We start from the raw sequence: 20,324 nt of genomic DNA, 5'->3' as shown, positions 1-20,324 counted from the left end.
CAAATTTATATCTGAAATATATATCACTTATAATCAGGAAAAAATTATTTAAAAGTTGGCACTCTGGGGGAAAAAAAAAGATAAAGATGCAGAGGGCAGGTTCGGCCAGCACAAGTTCCCCTGCTCAGCTTTAACTACGGAAAAGCTTTTTCTATTGCTTACAAGGCCATACTTAATAGTTACTACCTATGACTGATACAAAAATAAGTAACCTCTGGCAAAACAAAACAAACAAACAAACAAACAAAACAAACGAAAAGCACAGTGAGGCCTCAGCATTGTGTTCAGATATTCAGGATTAAAGAACCAAAAGACAATGAGATACCAGCACAGCCCAGAGCAGAACTCTCCAAGGTACCTTTCCCTGGCTTGGTATTATCAAGACCAAAAATCACATCTTACAATAACAGTAAGATGATGCTTGTGAGTAAACAGGCTTATAGGGAAGAATGAAGGTGGTGGAAATGAATTCTCAGATGTTCTAAATAGGCTTCTCACAGGAGGAACCGCCCCTGGCGGGACAGGTGCGGATGCGGAGTCCGGGCTACTCGCTCCAGCCCCGCGAGTGCAGGCATTAACCTGGAGATTCTAGCTTGCTCTCTGGCGCCACCTCCTGATCAACCAGCATGTCAATTCAAAACTACACAACTTGGTATTTCCTCTCATTGCGGCTCCCCCTTGGGAAGACACTTAGATGCTTTTTCCAGCTTCAGCTGCAGCCTGACGTTAACTCTGAGCACCCATTAACATTTAAGAAAGACAGCATCCTAGAAAACGATCTCTCATATTACTTAAAACTTGCCTCACAGTTGGACCCTTTCCGGAAGTCTCAGTGCACAAGTCATATGGCTTCAGCAATCCACAGATTGAACCGTGAAGGAGGCGACGGCACACTCAACTCTACAGCCACGTCCACCGCCCCTCAACCATCTCATCATGCAGCAAGTTAGGAGGGAACCTAACCCAGGCCCAGGGACGCAGATCTCCACATGGAGAGCCACACAGCTCTTCAGCGACACCCAGACACCCTACTAGCGGATTTGGGCACTTCGTTTAAATTAAAGGTGAAACTGAAGAAATGCTATGGCATAAGTGGGCAGTCACACCCCTTATCATATGTACCTTCCATGTACATGTTCAGCAGCATGGATTCAGAAGGGGGTATGGGCGCCACTTCCCACCCCAACCTGCAACAGAGCTGGAAACCCCAGGGGATACCCTCAACCCTGGCCCCTGCTCGGGGGCCCATCACTTTGGCCACTATGCAAGACCGCCAGCCACCATCACCGGGAACACCACTCCAGAGAACTGCAAGGTCTCCAGGCCACAACTGTCAGGAAATCATAATAATCAAATATAAAACCCCCCCACAATTTATTCACAGCCTTCGTTGGGGATGGGAGCCCACGGGGATTCCCTCTAGGTATGCCCACCCACCTCCCGGGCGTCCTCGCATCCTAGTCTGGGATGGAATCAGCCGGGCAGAGCGCAGCTGTGTGAGCCGCTTCTGGGAGGATAGAGAAAGCTGGCTTGGGCAGCTCCTGCTGCGAGGAAGAGGAGGCTGAGGAAGAGGAGGAGGAAGAGGAAGAAGAGGAGGAGAACATGGGCGGGGCTGTAGATGCTACCGCCAAGTTCTGGTCTCCGTCGCTCACCACGGTCACTTCGGTTGCACCCTCCTGGATGAGGGCGTTGAGGCCTTCGAAGTCAGTGCAGGTAATACCCGAGCTGGCGATGAAGGTCTGGCCGCCAGCGCCTTCCGCGGGCCCGGCCGGCGCCGCAGGGATGAGCGTGTGGTCATGTGCAGCCAACAGGACCGTGGGCTGCGCCAGGGCACCCGCCTCGGACGCGCAGCCCGTGGCCTGACCCGGGGCGATCAGGTTGACCTGGCGCAGGATCTGCAGCCGCTGCCCACTGCCCGATAGCTCATCCGGGCTCTGTGCCACCAGGGCTGGCGGCACGATACTGACGGCGGTGGCAGTGGCGGTTTCAGTGGCCTGGACGATGCTGTTGGCCTGGGGCACCTGGCCCACGATGATCTTGACTTGGCCCTCTCCGAACTGGGGCACCTGGCTGGGCTGCAGCGGCACCTGCAGCTGGCCCACGGTGAGGGGCGCGGCGGGCGGCTTGCCCGGGGTAATCTGAAACTGCAGGACTGTCAGGTTGGAATTCTTGCTCTCCTGGTACTCACTGTGCTGCCGCTTGTGGCTGCGGAGGGAGTCCTCGCGCATGAAGGAGGCGTCGCACAAGTCACAGTGGAACGTCTTCTTGGCGTCCAGCTTGGCCAGCTGGCGGCCTCCCTGCCTGCCCACGTCCTTCCTGTCTGAGGCCTCGGCCTTGTCTGCATGGAACTTCTTCACGTGCTTGCTGAGGTTGCTGGGCTGCTTGGTGTCGAAGCTGCAGTAGCTGCACTTGAAGGGGCGCTCGGCGCAGTGGATGCGCTCGTGCACGCGCAGGGCCGCCTTGCTGGAGCAGGCGTAGCTGCACTGGCTGCACTTCTCGGGGTGCTCGGCCTGGTGCAGGCGGCTGTGCTTGCGGAGGGTGGCCTTGCTGTCACCCACGAAGTCGCAGTGCGGACATTTGAAGTTGTTCCCACTGTGCTTGATGCGCACATGCGACTTGAGGTTCCCCTTCATGGTGCAGCGCACGTCGCAGAACTCGCACTTGAAGGGCTTCTCCCCCGAGTGCACCCGCATGTGCCGCTTCAAGTCCGAGCTGATTTTGAACTTGGAGCTACAGAGCCAGCACTGGAAGGGGGCGTCCCCTGTCAACACAAGGTGAGTTTCCATAAGAACAGGCAGGTAACAACTGCAGCCGATTCCCCCTGAAGCGCACACCCGGGAAAGCGACGCGGAACTCTTGAATCCCGTTCCTAGGGGCGAGGGGTTCGCTTCTCTCCCCCAGCCTAAACTACCACCTCTGATATCAAACCCGGAAGGAAAAACACAGCCTAAAGCCGAAACAAAACTGGGAGATGGAAGACAGCTACCTAATTGTCCCCGACAAAATATGATTTGTGAACATACTTAGGTTGCTTAAGACAGTTAAGCTTAGAGGGTGCCCATTTGGCGGGCCAGAGGTTCACCGATGTACACTTTCGCAGGATCCGTTGCTTCTGCTTGACTTATAGGACACAGATTTGGCAAGGCATTTTCAAATGGGTCAGCTCCAAGTGCCCCGCAAAGGCTGGGCTGGGACACCCAGCTTACACGCTGCACATTTTTATTAATCAAGATGTGTTTATTGCACACAATTTGTTTATCCCACATTTGCCAGCTGCCTTCTTCATTTGTGAGGTTACAAAATCCAGCTGCTTGATTAAAAATAATAACAAAAGAAACCAACATTCGTATTTGCCGAGAGACGAGCAGGGAAGGCGGAGTTGCAAACATGTGAACGGCTCTCAGTTCCGCTCATGGAGCGCCAAGTCCACATTATCTAAGGCACAGATGATGCTAGTCACAGGTGGGTGCGAAAGCAAGTGAAAGAGCAGCAGCTATGGCCTTCTATTGCTCGTGGGGTGGCAGGTGCCACCAGGTGGGACGGTCTGCTGGGATGCTGGCACCAGCCCTTGAGGTGGGTGCTCTGGTCCAGAAGATACTGTGGCCCACAGCACTAAAAAACTTGCTCATGGTCACCCAGGAGGAGGTGGCAGGCAGGGCCACGATTCCAAAGCTGCCATTCTTGGATGCTACGTAATTATCTGCACAACTGGCTCACATCCTCCTCCTTAGGTCATAAACGTAAAACACTGGGCTTGCATTCCAGGGTTCTGGCTGTGATCACCGGCTTCTTAAAAAATACAATGACAGACAGTAGGGAGTGACTGAAGAAGCTTCTGGAAACGATGCCTACATCTAAAACAATGGCTTAAATGATCAAACTACCAAGGTCTTCTAGACTCTAGAACAAGGAATCAATAGTCTGATGGCAAATTCCTGTCCCCCGGCCTTTTTTAAATAAATAAACCTTTTATTGGGACCAGCCACGACCGTTTCTTGACACATGGTTACTCTGATGTTTTACCAGCAGAGGTGAGTACTGGCAGGTCTAGGCTCCAAAGCCCAAGACATCTACCTTCTGCCCGACGCCTGTTCTCTTCAATGCTATCACCCCTTTGGGACAGGTTTGTGAATCATGTTTCAAATGCACAAAATAAGCTCGAATGAAGCTCACAGACATACCAGAGCAACCAGTTTTACTGAAACAGTCACTAAGCTACTAAAAGGCAGGATGTGCTGTCCGGCCATGTGTGTTTCCCGTGCCATGAGTAACAGGATCTGGTGGCAGGAACAGTAAGCACGGACTTGACACTGAAGAACGTAGAATGGTCCGCCCATTCACCACCACTGCTGACGACACCTGAGGCTTCCTCTGGCGGCGAGTTACACACACCGTTCCTAGACTGGCCGCCTGTTTTTATAATCGAAGGACACGTCCAATTTCGTACAAGTGAAGATGTGACTTCTTTTCCCAATCAGGTTCACAGACCTGATGAATTCTACTCATGCATTCCTGGAAGAATTTATCTGTAGATCCAGAGTAAGAATCTAGAATGTTCCCCAACTGTCTACAAAAGCCAGGGCTGGGCCAGGTTCAGGGTTGGAGCCATGTGGACGGCATGGACCTAAGCAGTCCAGCCATCATGCAGTGCCTCCCCAGGATGCATTAGCAGGAAGGTGGATTGAAAACGGAGGAGACAGGACTTGAACTTGCATTCTGATATGGGATGTGGGCAACCCAAGAGGCAGTTTAGCCTTCTTCATTGAGGTGTATTAATCAGACAGCCCCCTAAGACTGTAGCTCCCCAAGACCAAGGACTGTGTTTGGTCCTGCTTACTCCCTCCCCTCCAGTGTCCAGTGCGTGGACAGACTCAAGGAATGTTGTTGAATGAGTGTGTGATGGATATTTTTAAGCTGACAGATCTTTCTAGACCTGACATTGCCTCTACAATGTCTGATGTTTGAGCTCATCAAGCCAGTGGAAAGAGAACAAAATCTGATGAATTCTAAAATTTTACAAGTGTCCCTGATTTCCAAAAAAAAGAACACGAATGTTTTATGGAAACAAGGCCTTAAATGGCACACATTTAAAGTTTTAGAAAAATATGACTGTTCTAGACCAATTTAAAGATGCCACTACAAGCAGGAAGTTCATTCTGAGAAGTCGAAATGAACCTATTTCATAAATGAATCCTTCCATGTCTCTGATGAGGGCGTGGAGAATTTCTGAGGAAACCATTCAGGCACCAGCTACTGCTACAAAATGCCCCGGATGTCCCTAACTCTCACTCTTCCCAGGGCTTCTGCCCTCTCCCATCAACAATGCCATGACTGCCATGACAGGCCCTATCATGTCACTGCGTTTGCCCAACAGTGGTTTAAACGGCTTGAAATGCCCTATTTGCTCATTTACTCCCACCTGGGTCATTGCCACGGTCAATAGAGCTAGACTATCCCAGCCAAGCCAGTGAGCGGCCAGCAGACTGGCAGACTCACAGGTGAGCCCGGTCAGGGTCAGCAGAACTGTAGTACTCAAAAAGGTTTTGTAAGTTTTTTTTTTACACCGTTATCGCTGTGACAATACGCAGTCAATACACACATTGATATCTAGAAATGGGGTGTTGTCACAACATGGAAGCGAAACCTGCATTTCTTTTGGATTGAGATGCAGGTCAGGGTTGGAGAAACCCCAAGTCGCAGCATGCAAAGGCAAATATTTGATCAGAACTGTCATATGCAGTAAGTTAGAAGACAGAAAATGCACAGAACCAGTTTTAGATTTGAGAAGGAGGCAAATGCTAAGTAAAACAGTGCAAATATTTTATCAGTCACCTATGATAAGGCACTGTAAAAGGGAACCAGCTATTTTCAAAGCAGAATTTCAAGACAATAAGAAAGTCGAAGAGTTGCAGAATGAAGCGACTCCTCAGCCATCACAGCCAGCCAGAGTTCCAAGGGCACCGCCCAAGGACTCCTGAAGTAAGACAAAATCCCAGGGACAAAGACCACATTCCAGGAACTGATCTGTAAGAAATGCGGGATCTGAGTGTCAAAATCTTCAAAAGGATTAAGTTGGTGTCAAGCGGATTCTCCAAGTCAGACAAATGAACTCCTAGCTCCCACAGAAAGCTATGTGTCCTCAGTGCCTACGTGATGAGTTTAAAAGAAAAGCAAGACCCTCAGAGAGCTGTGGGTGTGGGTCTTGGCATATGGACGTATGAGACTCACAAGGCTTTGGAGAGTTTTACTGTGTTACTCGCCAACGGTTTGGTAAAACGTAAAACAGAAAAGACCTCTGGCTTTCAGCAGGTGAGAAACTCCATCCAGAGTAGATTTCCAATTATTTTGCAAAGCAGCTAAGGAAGGTGATGGAAGGATGCTCCCATAGGCAGAGGCAGAACCAGGCCGCTGAGCCGAGGCCTAATCCAGAAATACGGCCTGGTGGACGCTGGGACCTCCTGCCCAGCATGAGTGACTGCCAAGTGTGCCTGCCACCCTCCCTCTTCAAACCGGATCATCACAAGGGTTCTGTCATACATGTGGTGTGCAAACAAGGAGCCTGTCTTCTCATCTCAACTGACCCCAGATGAAGAGGAACATGGGGCACCCGAGGGAGACCCCATGGCTCAGGCCCTGAAGCCCTAGTGCGTGAGGGGTCCTGGGAAGAGGTGAGCACGTGTTGTCTGACAGAGATGTGACTGATGGAAGAGGGATACAGGCGATTGTGGTCATGCCCCCAGTTTTCCACTTTCTCCTTTAACCGCTGCCTTTCCCGTGTAACCTTTGGATGCTTCTTCCCGTCCCTGACCCCAGTTTCAACCAGATGACTTGCTTTAGCCACGGAGAGGCTTACAGATGGACACAAGCAGAGGCCTGAGCAGGGCTGACTGGCTGGCTTGTGCTGGTCATAGAAGAACAAACTTAGGTTGGATTAGAAACGCACAGAGAAGCCCACGGCCAAAGCTGGGGGGCCCCTGGCCTCCCCAACACCACACCGGAAGGAAAGCACGCATCTGTCTTTCTCTGCTGACTGCCACGTGTTCGGATCGTGCTGTTCCTGCTGAGTATATAGACTACTGACATGTCTAAGTGCACGCAGGAGTACATTCACGACGCACTCCTTAGAGCTCTGCTTCATCTAGTGGATCCAGACTGCACACTTCACTCAGAATGTACTATAGTCCTGAACTTAGAGAAAGATGCACATAAGTTACACACACTGTGTCTCCCCCATGCTGCTGACAAGGGCAGCTTCATCTGGGCGAAGGAAAGCAGATGGGCACACCTTGGGAAGATCAAACGCTTCTGTGTGTTTTCTCATGGGGTGGGCACACCCTCCAAGGTGCATGTGCTGCTGTAAGCGAGGCCTGCAGAGCGGGAGCGACAGGTGGCACTCACCGGTGTGCGATCGCAGGTGCACAGTGAGCTGGCTGGAGTTGCGGCTGGCGTAGGGGCAGAGCTGGCACTTGAAGGGGCGCTCGTCGGAATGTATGCGCAGGTGCTTGTTGAGGCTGCTGCTGTCGGCCGCCGCGTAGTCGCACGTCTTGCACTTGTAGGGCTTCACGCCCGTGTGGCACCGCATGTGGGTCTTCAGCTTGTCCTTCCGGCTAAAGCACTTGCCACACACTTCACACTTGTGGGGTTTGTCTCCTTCAAACACACACAGATGGCAGCAGGAAACGAGATTAAACGGGAACAGGTTTACGGCTCATGATCTTGGGACAAAAGTAAAATGCGTCCTTAGAAAAAAAATCCCCCAAAGTGGAACAGATAATTGGCAAAGAGAATCTTGTGTTGCTCGGGGGCAGGGAGGGAAGAGGAGGAAGCTCTTCATTCTACTTTGCTTATTGGCATTTTCTTTTTTCCCCCCTCTCAATGAAGATGAATTCTTCATTTATTAAAAGCAGACGTCTACTAAAGTAACATTTTGAAGTATAGCTGAGTAAAATAAGAAGCTGCTAACTGCTGCTTGCAGTAAGTCTCCCCTTTTCCCCTTGCAGAGAAGCACTCAAAAACTAGGACCCAGAAGGCAGCATTTCGCAGCCTCACTTGTAGCAAGGTAGATTCCTGTGACAAGTCTTGGTCAATATCACAGCAGAGACTAAATAAAGTGTGTCCCTGTGAAAACAGGCAATCGCTCCCCTTCTGAACAGCTGCCTCTGCCTTCTTGCTAGCTGTAACTCAGCTCCAGGCAAGAGAAAGCAGGTGAGGCCAAGGGCAGGTAGGTAGGCTGCCAGCATTTAGGGAGAGGATGCGACATACTGCAATGGGAAGGACTTGGGATCCTCTGGGATCTCCTGGCACAGATGTGCCACTTGCCCCCCTCCAGATGGCGATGTGAGCGAGACTCAAAGCCGGGCCTGCCTTGAGCTGCTGTCTGGCCGTCCTCCTGACTTCACTACACACACACCACCTCGCCACCTGTGAACAACGCGAACTATCCGACACAGGTTTTCTGATTTATTGCTGGCAGCAAGCAAACCAACCCTCTCAGGTAACACAAATTTAAACACTTTTGGCTAATGAAAGAATGCAGTAGATATACACACACTGACATGAAAAGATCTTCAATATTAACTGAAGAAAGCATGTTGTAGTTGATAGCATATAATGTGGTACCTACATAATATATAAAGCGACAGTATACAATGTGGCATTGTGTTAACTTGGGAAGAGATGGGAAACAGATTCTGTATGCTTTAATTCTAGACTGCTGCACCACAGCTGACTTTTGGCCAAGGGAGGAGCAGGTGGGCGACCACCTGAGATTTTTGCTTCTTACTTCACATGCCAACCATGTATTTTGGCCAAATCCTAAATAGCCAAGCGCTAAAATTAACTGTCAAAACAGATCACCATCAACTCAGGGGAAAGAAGGATGTATCGGGGAAATGTGTTAAAGGTTTTCACAAGGAAGAGGAAAAGTCAAACCCAGCAACTTCACTTCCCAGCACTGGGGGCCACAACAGCACCCCTGGAGCCACTCTGCCTATGAGCACAAGGGCGAGATGGCGGGGGTGGATGGGGTGGGCAGCTTCAGCCAGTTCTGCTGGGAAGGAGCCCTGGAGCTGCCGTGGCTGCAGCCCCAGTCTCCAGGGGCTAAGGTTCAGGTCACTGCTGTCCTCTCTGGACACCTTCTTGTTAACCTTGAAGATGTCAATGGAAACACATCAGTCTGACAGACACTGACGCGGGACACAGCCTGGCTGCCGAGCTGCTGCCCTCACCTGTGCTTCTGCCATGCTTTCCACAACATCCACCGTTCTCCAAGCACCTGGCTCTTACGATGTCAAACATGGCTAGTGCAGCCTCCGAGTGTGAAACCCACATAGAGAGGCTCATTGCCGTAATGTTTAGAAACTTAACATCTGGGCAATTGGAATAAATCCAAATGACATGCCAGACATGTTACTCTCTGACAGTAACTCTAAAAGCACTAAGGCCCTCACTGCTCTGCACCAAAGAATATAGTCAACAATCATTGGCTGAACAGCAGATGTGGGCCAGATGAAGCCAAAGTCAGATTCCAGTGTGGTAGCCCTCACTCACGCATGTTGATGCTTCCGAATGGCTACATGTCTGCAGCATTTAAGGAGGAACACAGAACCCTCTGCTAAAGAAGGCTTTCTGTGCTCGCTGGGCGGCACATTGCTGACACTGGAACAACACAGGGAAGATGAGCACGGCTCAATGATGACAGACAAAGTCACAAAGTGATCCGTTTAAGGAAGGAGGAGGGTGGGTGGGGAATGCAGGCAGGTGGAGGGAAGCGTGGGAAGAATCAGTGGGTGCCTAAATCTGTACTGTGATATATGTGAAATTTGTCCATTTTCTATGAATAAATACGTTTAAAGAATTATAAAAAGCAAGGCCTAAAAGTATTTCCCCATTGTTACAAAATCAAGAAATCACAAAGATAATTTAAAAAGGGAAATCACCAGAAAGAATCAACTCTCCTCCTTGCATTGATCTTGTTCTCCCCTTTAAAAAAAAAGTACTTTTCAAAGTCACAAAATAACACATACTATATCCACTGCATCCGATGACGCCACAGAAAGATATACATGTCATTATCCTTTGCCCTTATTCCTACACACACACGCACACATGCACACACACCTCACAGAGACAACGACACTGCATTCTAGTTTCTATGAATTTGGCTGATTTTCATGCAACGGCGGCAGCAGCTTGAATTCCTATTTGCGAGGCTGGCTCACATTCTTTTCTTCCATGCTTTAAACATTTTCTGCCAAAACGACATGCACAAACATTTGTATTCTTGTGACACCCAGTGAGGCTCTGGGTCAGGCCCCAGTCCAAGTTAGCCAGAACCCCAGCCCTGGGCATAGAGCAGGTGTTCGGGGCACATGGCCCAGGAGCATCTCATACCTGTGTGGATTTTCAGGTGCCGCTCCATGTCCTTCATGCCGTAGGCAGTCTTGAATTGGCAACCTAAAAACAGGAAGGAGCGATAAATTAGAAAAGCACTGAGGTGTGTCATGATACAGCAGAGGTCAAAGCTGCTGCGGACACAGCTTGGATCACGGCTGTTCTACTTTCCATCCAGCTCACTGGGAAAGTAGCGGAGGGATGGTCCAAGTCTTTGGGCCCCTGCACCCATGTGGGAGACCTGGAAGCAGCTCTGGTCCCTGCCTTCAGGACTGCTCGGTTCTGGTCACTGTGGCCTCTTGGGGAGCGAACCAATGGATGGAGACCCTTCTCGCTGTCTCTCCCTCTTTGTCTCTGAACTCTGCTTTTCAAATAAAGTAATTCTTAGAAAAGAAGTAAAGTGAACATAGACTTTAGGGTATTAAAAACGAACAGAAACTTCTTTAGCTAAGTGACAAAAGTTAACACCTATAAATAGGATGAACACATCTGGGCCTGTGGATGCAACGCCCCAGGGAGAACACAGCTTCGGTCTTAGATTTCTACTACAACCCCCCAATCACAAACAAGCTGGGCACTTTCAGCCCAGGTGACTGTCGGCTCACACAAGGCAACAGCTTCGCCATTCCTCATGAAAGGACACCAAGGACACAGAGCCACTGCAAGCAGGGAGCCTGGCTACAGCCTGGACCGGGAGCGGGATTTTATTTTTGGACAGGTCAGGACAGGATAGTTGGTGACCACAGAAGAAAGCTTCAGATTTGGGAAATGTTAACATGTGGGCCGTAGATGAAGGCCACATGGGCAAGTTTTGGTCTTGTTCTTGCAACTGTTCCATGAGTCTGAAACAATTTCCAAATAAAAAGTATAAAACAAAAGTAAGGAGAAAAAAAATAATCATGGATGTCTCCCTAAATTGTAGCATGGGAAAAGAAATTCCCAGTGTCCTGGAGTTTTCAGTTCATTCTTTTTTTCTAATGATTTATTTTATTTGGAAGGCAGAGTCGTGGAGAGGAGAGATAGAGAAAGATCTTCCATTCTCTGTTTCATTCCCCAAATGGCCACAGTGGCTGGGGATGAGCCAAGCTGAAACCAGGAACTCCGTCAAGAGCTTCCACATGGGTGCAAGGGCCTAGGCACTCAAGCCACCTTCTGTTACTTCCCCACGTGTATTAACAGGAAGCTGGAATGCACATGGAGCAGCCAGGATTTGAATCGGTACCCACATGGGATGTGAGCATGGTAGGAGGGAGCTTAACTTGCTATGTCACAACGGCAGTTCCCTCAGTTTCATTTCTAAGCCTATGACTGTGAAGGCCTGGGAACACCTAGGCATGATGAGTAGAATGAGTAGTAGCAGGTTTTACGGGCTAATGGCAATGCCCTGAGGCTCAGGTTTTGGGCCAGTTGACATGGAGCACATCTATATCCAGTTGCAGGAACTCAGGAGCATGAGCCTTGGAACCTGGCTCAACAGCAAGCCTTCTACCCTGGCCACGGGATGTGACCACAGGACATCACTACACACGTTACCTGGATAGCAACAGCTGAGCCTCCGCTGAGCAGTTACGGCTGCTGGCTTTTTGGTGCGTGTCTTGGTAGGGAGAGAGATGACAGTGGCCGTCTGGTTTTCATTACTTTCCGCAGGAAGATAGGTTTGATAGCCATGTTCAAACACAAACTCTGGAGCTGAAACTAAAAGATGCTGCGGTTACTAATTTTTCGTAACACAAAGATCCAATAGCTACTTCTTTAACTTTTTTAGAAGATTTATTCATTTGAAAAGCAGATTCACACACACACACACAAATACACAAAGAAAAAAGATCTTCCATCTGCTGACCCACTCCCTAAATGCTCATAACAGGTTGGCTGAAACTGGGTCACCCATGTGGGTGGTATTCCCTATGTTCAAGGTGCTGTGAATTCTCTTAAAACAGTGACACTATTTCTTTTTACCTAACATGCTATAGATCGAAAGATGCACTATTATTTTATATTTGAGAAAAAAGCTGCCCAAATAAGCCTATCATGGCAGAAAATGTTCTTTTTAAAATTTTAAAGATTTATTTATTTTTATTGGAAAGTCAGATATACAGAGAGGAGGAGAGACAGAGAGGAAGATCTTTCATCCAATGGTTCACTCGCCAAGTGGTCACAATGGCTGGAGCTGAGCCAATCTGAAGCCAGGAGCTTCTTCTGGGTCTCCCATGTGGGTGGCAGGGTCCCAAGGCTTTGGGCCATCCTTAACTGCTTTCTCAGGCCACAAGCAGGGAGCTAGATGGCAAATGGAGCAGTCAGGATACAAACTGGTACCCATATGGGATGACATCACTTGCAAGGTGAGGACTTTAGCTGCGAGGCTACCCCACCAGGCCCAGCAGAAAGCGTTCTTAACCCATCATGTTCTTTAAGACATCTTGGGACACTGGACATCCAGGTGTCTGGTCGCCATCACGCCGACGTCTGGCAAACCACACCTGGGTTATGTTTCTGATGTCTGAGTCAAGTTTCAAGTTCCATTTTTCCCCATGGAACAGTGCTGAGGGAAGCGAAGAGGCAGTGGTTTAACATCAGCAGGAAGGGTCCGATATACCGTCTCCCGTCCTCACACCAAGCCTCGCTGCAGCTGCACCTGCCCCTCATGGAGATGCGTTCACTTTCTCGGTGGCACTGGCTCGGCTTTCGCTCATTCTAAGTCCTCCAAATGTGGTCTCCAGCCAGCAGCATGGCAATGACCAGGGAACCTGCCACCGGGGCAGATCCTCAGGCAGCAGAGTCAGATGCCCTGTGGTGCCAGGCACATGACTGCCTGCCCTCCTTCTCCATGGACCTCAGCTGCAGAACACGACCTACAGAAGGAATGTGCTCCTCTGTGCGTTGCATTCAAGCACGTGGAACTGTCTTCATCGCTCCAACAACAGACATTTTTTCTCCTGGTATCAAAGTCACCCCTTGGGGTTGTTTGCAGACTGATCTAAATCATCACGCAGGGTCTTGGAGGACATGTTAAACAGCATATACAGTTCCAAAAGTACACAATTTGGCCCAGGTGATGTAAACATGACCAACTGCTATCAAGCTTGGCCCTACTCAGGCCAAGGCAACTTGTGGGGGCCTGCCTGTTGGCAGAAGGCGTCCTCTAAGACATGCTGCTGTTTCAGATATGTTACAACGTGGCCCCTGGACTGATGAGATCACGGTCCAGCCATGGACTCTATGGGTGATCACAGACCAGCCAAACCCTCTCAGCTTTGTCCCTTGCAGATGGCAATGGTCACGGTCACAGGGTTGCTGCCAAGGTTAATGAGAGAATTCAGGAAGGCAGGTTGTGCTGCAGGGAGATCCCAGTGACTTGCTGAACAGGGCTGGACTTGAGCACCAGAGTTTCAGCGGAATGTGCAGGACCCAAGGTGACCAGCTGTCCCTGCTTGTCCGGGACTAGAGGGGTAACCAAGACACAGGTGCTCAATGCTTCACACCGGGCTTACGCGGTCACACTCACCACGGCCTTCCAACTTTGCTCCACACAAGTGACTCCCACATTGGAAAGTGCTTAGTGTGGCAGGAGAGAGGGCGGCCAGTCTTTCCCTGCAAGTCAGTCCAGAGCCCTCCTGGAAAGTAAGTGCTAAGCACCACACCCTCTGCCCTCCCTGGACACTGGCTGGGTCTCTTGTCCCAAGAGCCCTCTGCCCTCCGCCTCCCGGGGCAACTCACAGCAGAGAAAAGCAGCACAGTATCTTGGATCTTAATCTACGCACAGACATGACTTGTAAACGTCTCCTGTCCCGTAGCTTGCCTTGTCATTCTGTGGTTTCCTCTGATGTTCTCATCATTTATCATTTGATGCAAACCCACTTGTCTGTTTCCACTTTTGTTGCTATAGTGCTTTTGATGTCTTGGGGAGGCAGCAGGAACCACCCAGTGAGGGGAGCTTATACACAGCAAAGAGGGGCTGGCACCTAACTGCAGGGATCACCTTTGGGGTGAAATTAATCAAACATAACACAAGAATCATCTGAGAGTAGCCGGCTACTAGCCCAGGCAGGTCCTGCCTACCTGAGCTTCAGGGGACCCACACCCACCCCTATCTTCCAGGACTGCTGAAAGGGTCAGAGACCAGGTAGTCAAAGCTGCTCTTCTCGTTTATTCATGAACTCACCTACCAAACATTTATTAAGCACCTTCTGCATGCCAGGCATTGTTCAAACACAAGAACTGCAGCGGTGAGCTAGGGCTAAAAGCCACCACGGTCCTGGAGCCGACATGCTAGAGGAGAGAAGTACATGCAGTGATGAAACACACAGTCTTTCAGGTGGGCACGCTGCCATGGAGAGCAAGCAGGGGAAGGACGCCTAGAGATTGAGGCATGCAGTCTTTATGTAGGGAGACCAGGAGGAAGGTAGCATTGAATGTGAGACCTGGAAAAAGCTCCTGGCTTTGGACTGGCCCAGTTTCCCTAGTGACAACTCAAGAACAAGACATCCTCAGAGTTGGGCTCACTGCAAGGGCTTGGCAGTGTCAAGCTGATGCTAGTGTCAGCACTTGTAAGGACAGATCATTTGTCCAGGTTCAGGTTTGGTGTAGCAAGTGGCCTTGGCCTCATGGGCTCAGAGCATCCAAATGAAGCCAGTGGGGATCACCCAGACTTCAAATCTACCAGGCTGGAAAGACCCACAGCCGTGCTTGGGAGGCACTTTTTGAAGAGGTGCTACTTGCCCCCAGCGAAGAATGCTCTCCAGTGTTCCCATCATTGAGTCAGCAGCAAAGGCTGCGGCTTTCACTGGGGTCTTGTTTGAGGCTCAGGATCAAATCCCCTGCCAAGATCCCCAGCAGCTCCCGGCCTCATGCACCTGTTGTAGCTTTCGGGTTCTGCCTCCTGGGGATTTCCCCTGCTTTCTCCACGTGCTCAGCTGCACTCCCTTGAGCCCAGGAATGCAGCTAACGGCTTCCCTGTGTGCTGCAACACTGCTTCCCATGCGACACTGCTGCACGATGTCACAAAAAGCCTGTACCTCCTTCTGGGAACTTTTACCCTTTGGCATGCTGGACCTGTTGGGTTCGCATGGACCAATGTCACCCCTTCTCCATGGCATCGCCTGTGAACCACCTAGAGATGCCATTGCTGCCCAGTCCCATTTGTTTCCTCTTCTTGAATTTAAAAATAGATTCCTTTTGTACTATAATTGTTACTATTTTTCCAAAATAAAAAGCAAATGCTCATTATTTAAAATCTGGGAAGTATGCAAGAATGTAGAGAAGGAGGTAAGAGGCACCGGTAGTGTCACAGCCTGTCACATACCCCTTACCGTCCACACTATGGCACATGTGCTTCTCCGTCCAAGCCCCAGTCTGTTGTGACGAGTCACTGCTGCCTGCACAGCCTCCGACTGGCTGAACGAGCCACAAGCAGAGAGAGGCCTGTCTTTCTGCAGCACTCTCTCCTGGCAGCTCGGACAACACCCGCTGCTGTGTACAAGTATCTGTGATATTAACGACGGGCGACACAGCAAATGTGTCCTTTTAGAAAGGTGTTAAAATTGTTCAACTGAAGGCTGGCTGGCGTTGTGGCACAGCATCTTAAGCCTCTGTGACCCCAGCATATCACACGGGTGCCAGTTCATGTCCAAGTGCTTGGGTTCCTGCACCCATGTGAGATCCAGAAGAAGCTCCCAGCTCCTGGCTTTGGATTGGTCCAACTTCAGCCGCTGTGGTCATTTAAGGAATGAATTAACTGATAGAAGACTTCTTTCTCTCTCTCTCTCTAAACTTTGTCTTTCAAACAATTAGATGAATCTTTTAAAAAAAGTATCAAACTGCGATGACAGCCACAATCATTTTCTATTTTCTTTTTAAATGAAACCATTTTTGCCACATTGAGGCTTTTGGTTCTTACCATTTCCCTGAAACATAATTTCTGGTGGCTATATCATATCTTATCATTTCGGTTGCAGAAAAACTTAATCAGTCGTTTTCCTTTCCTGGACACTGAAGACTTTCTATGTATTTACTTCTTTCTTTTTAATAATCTGTCGGGCCAGACTGAAGTCAGCAGGCTAGAACTCCATCCAGGTCTCCAGTGAGCGGCAGGGACTCAGGGACCTGAGCCGCCACCTGCTGCTCTCAGGGTATGTCAGCAGGAGGCTGAGAGAGAAGCAGCGGTAGGACCTGACCCAGATACCACACTATGGAACACGGGTGTACCAAGCAGCATCTTAACTGTGCCAAACACCTGCTCTGGTATTTCCCTTTATAGATAACACCTACGCAGGATTCTTACCTTGGATTTCTTTGGGTCCTTTGCATTCTCCCCATCCCCTTGGCTATCATGGAACAACATGAGGTCATTTTAATTTTGCATTTCTTTTATAATTAGTAGAAATGAAGGGCTTCTCCGCATGTATTTCCCATTCAAACACCTACTTGGGTGAACTGCTCGCATCTGTTGCTAGCTCTCTTTTTCCCACTTGAATTCTGGCTTTCCCCTCACTGACCTGTGCATGTTTTTGCCCGAACGAGCCTATTGCTGCACTGTCCTGCAGCCCGCTCTCCGACTTCTCCCTCTGCTGTTTCCCCCAACTCTGCCCTGTCTTCGGGGGGGCTCTGGACACTAAACTCTCCGACCACACCCCCAGCTCTGCAGATTATTTGGCGGCAGACACCTGGCAGGGGGCTAGTCCAATCAGACTCGGCTGGCCTGGCTTCGATGCTGGAACTAAGATGTTCTGAATTGGTGTGGATTTTGCTGCTGTGAAAGGAAGGCAGTCCAGGGGTCACGTGCACACTTCCGTCAAAGCAGACTCTCCCTCCTGAGGTCTGAGTGTGGAGGAGGTGCCACCATTTCAAAGGCGCCCCCTGGTGGCGGCTGTAGTTCCTCGGACTACCCTTTAAATTGTCGGGGTGCAGCTTTAAAGCCCTGATACATTTCTAGCTTCTATTTCAATCACAGTGTAAGATTTGGCTGCACCCCTGCTCTCAAGTTTTCCATTTGTTCCTATATTGTGAATAAGGTCTTAAACTAATGCTAGAGAATGGGTCTATTGTAAGCAAAAGTCTCAAGTAATAGAAAACCAAGCAGCATGAACTCTGGAATCCAAGGGTGGGCAGGGACCTTCTCCTGCTTGATTCCTCAGGTCTGCCGACACCTGCCATGCCCAGACTGAGTGGCTCTGGGTTTGCTTCCATCCAGGGATTTTTCAAACTTGATGCACACATTTCAGCAATGTCTGGAAATGGCTGTATCTATTTCCTACGTTTCTAGAAAGCTGTCTTGCACATTGGCACCTGAGAATTCAGGCATCAGCCCACTGAAGGGGGCAGGGCAGGAATCTGGCTTTGCAAGGGGGCCCTGGGGATAGGATCTCCTCTTCCTTGTCCCTTGCTGGCCCAGCTGCTTTACTACAAGGTCATTGCGCGAACACATGTGTCTGTTTTGGCCATGGGATTGGGAGTTTGTCAGGCAGTTTCCTCTCCCTGACATGGATCAGGTCACTCTTTCCATGTCTGTGGATGTGGCTGAGAAATCTGAGGTCTACAGTGAGGGCAGACACCTGCAGCCATGGGGGTCAAGGGCAGTGGAGAAGAGCCCACAGCAGAGGATAGCAAGCAGCAAAGAATGCACCACATTTAAGCTGCATGGATTTGAAAGAACATCTTCACCACCCAGCCTGTGTTCAGCTGCAGGCTGGTTCACACTCCCACGAGGAGGGGCCTGGGAACCTACTTTCATGCCAGATCCTCACCTGGACACTCCCCTTGAGAAGCATATTGAGGAAGACCATGGGCTATGCTACATCACAGACCACCAGCCATCTGCAGGGGAATCTGCTGCTAGTCCTAAGAACGCAGCTTCACAGTATGGAATCCTGGAGCACCCGATAACAGGATGGGCTTGGGGCTCACGATAGATGCTTCTGGGGAAGCTTTCAAGAAAACCTGGGCTGACCAGAAGTAAGGGCAATTCCATAACTTGGAATGTTAGTAAGCATCATTCAGAGGGAGAGGAGACAACAGGCTAAGGCTTCAGAAGGTAAAGCAACAGCCAGCACTCAGAGGAGTGAGGACCAGGGATGTGTGATGCTCTGAGCCTCGAGCAATGCACCTGCTGTACCTGGGCTCGGACCAGTACCAATCAGGTTGTCATCTGCCTTGTTCCACCAAGGTGGCCTTGTCCAATGCTGACATTCTGTGACACTGTTCAGGAGGACAGCATGGCCCGGCTGTTGAGAGCCAGCCCAGCTCCTGGTCACACTCTGGCCTAGCTGGTGATGCTCTATGGCTGGCTGGGCTGCTGTCTTCTGTCAGCTCATTGGCCATACACCCTCCTCCCTCTCCACTGTGGTCCCTACTGCTACAGACGGTTGCTGTGACCTTATCTCTAACTACTTCTGAATCTGCTGCTCCAGCTAATTAAACTCTGCATGTCATCAAAAAATGAACTAACCACAACTGCGATACATGTTGCCCGAAAAACAGTAAGAGCCACAACCTCACAGATGGGAAAAAGAGGAAATCAGTGCTGGCTTCTAGGTGGGGACGCCTTTTCAGCTAGGACTTCACGGGTAGGAATGGACTGGAAGTGGTGGGAAAGAGCGTTCTCATTCAAGTCATCAGTTCAACTAATGTGGCCAAGTGCTTGCCACACACCAGGTTCTGTGCTCATGCTTTCTGGGTGCTGTTTCATTGAATTCCCATAACTTTAAGGGTCTTCCACCCAGGAGCTCAACGAAGCCCAGCTAGAATGCTCTGACTTGAATACGATGGTTTTTCCCACTTTACAGCTGGGGAAAAGGAGACGTGACCCTCACACACAGCCTGCCCGGCTGTACTTACACATACACCTCGAGCAAGTGGTGCAGCCAGATTTGAACGTCGGCCTTCTGTCTTGGGACCTTTAACTACCAAATCCTGTCACCTCTCTGTTGGCTTTCACCCCACTTTATAGGGAGACCCTGTGGGCTCTTGTAATTTTCCAGGGTCACATGGTGATGTGGTTCCAAGGCTCTACCTAGCCAAGATTCATACTCAGAAACCCAACTCCAAAGCCGCAGGATGTTAGGCCATGGACTCAGACAACATATGTGGGATGCTAGCGTTCGCCCATCAGCACCTCATTCTACTGCTCTAGTGTGACAGCTCAGAAATCATATGCTAAACAATGGGCAGCTTGCAAAGCCGGCAAGCAGGAAATCCATTTCATTTTACACTCAGATATTACGGAGAGGAGATGCAGGAGCTGAGCCAGTAAGGACTAACAGGAGAAGGACTGCCAGCTTACGGGTAGCTGCAGCCACCTGCTGTGTGGGTGGGGAAGCGGGGATTGGACAGTGGCCTTGGGCCGTCAGTCAGTGACCCTCAGACCTGGTTGACACCTGCAGTCCCCTGGGAGCTTATTATACACTCAGAAGCCTGCACCTCAGCCCCAAGATTCGCCCTTAGGAGGCAGAGACCCGGCCCAGGCGTCTGTAACAAGCTCCTAGGGGAATGTGGCTCACCAGCAGTGTGGGAGCTAGCAGCTAATGGAACACGGACGCCCAGGAAGCCAATCTTGTAAATGGGAAAAGAAAGCAGGACTTGGCTGGACTTGGCACGGATTAGCAACAATTAAGCACAGGAAGATCAAATGACAGAGGGCAGGGGGAACACTACAACGAGGACAGACATCTCTGATGAAGAGCTGGAAAGAGACAAGATGGAGTAGCTGTTTGTGAGGTCAGCTTCAGTGGTGCCACCAGAGCCGAGCAGTCGCTCAAACCCCACAATAACCAATGCCACTGAGTTCTGGATGCTGCGCTGCAGTGAGGGAATAAGCAGGGGTACCTCCTTGGCTTCATGGTACTTCACGGTTAGCGATGGGGACAGACTTCAAGGTCACAGCCTGGTCTAGGAGAACAGCACATGTGAGCACATGGGCATGCTCATGTGTCGGTGGT

General features: G+C 50.1%; 1 protein-coding gene across 3 annotated transcripts in view; it reads right to left on the bottom strand.

The window, feature by feature from the left end:
• ZFP64 (ZFP64 zinc finger protein) overlaps positions 1 to 20,324 on the bottom strand; it is a 61,675-nt gene that overhangs the window by 34,680 nt on the left and 6,671 nt on the right. The window contains exons 3-6 of one of the 3 annotated variants that reach the window (XM_040981293.1): positions 11,926 to 12,087; positions 10,393 to 10,455; positions 7,399 to 7,650; positions 806 to 2,761 (exon numbers count right to left, since the gene is read on the bottom strand). In XM_040981293.1, the coding sequence (XP_040837227.1) occupies positions 1,458 to 2,761; positions 7,399 to 7,650; positions 10,393 to 10,455; positions 11,926 to 12,087 (1,781 nt within the window). In that variant the 3' untranslated portion in view covers positions 806 to 1,457. Of the gene's footprint in view, positions 1 to 805; positions 2,762 to 7,398; positions 7,651 to 10,392; positions 10,456 to 11,925; positions 12,088 to 20,324 lie in introns of those variants that run through there. The other 2 variants (XM_040981294.1, XM_040981295.1) reach the window with 2 other exon arrangements.

This window comes from Ochotona curzoniae, unplaced genomic scaffold, assembly GCF_017591425.1.
Source record: "Ochotona curzoniae isolate NIBS_2020 unplaced genomic scaffold, NIBS_Ocur_1.0 contig_3520, whole genome shotgun sequence".
In the NCBI taxonomy this organism is placed as follows: Eukaryota; Metazoa; Chordata; class Mammalia; order Lagomorpha; family Ochotonidae; genus Ochotona; species Ochotona curzoniae.
This window is presented reverse-complemented; position numbering and strand designations above follow the sequence as displayed.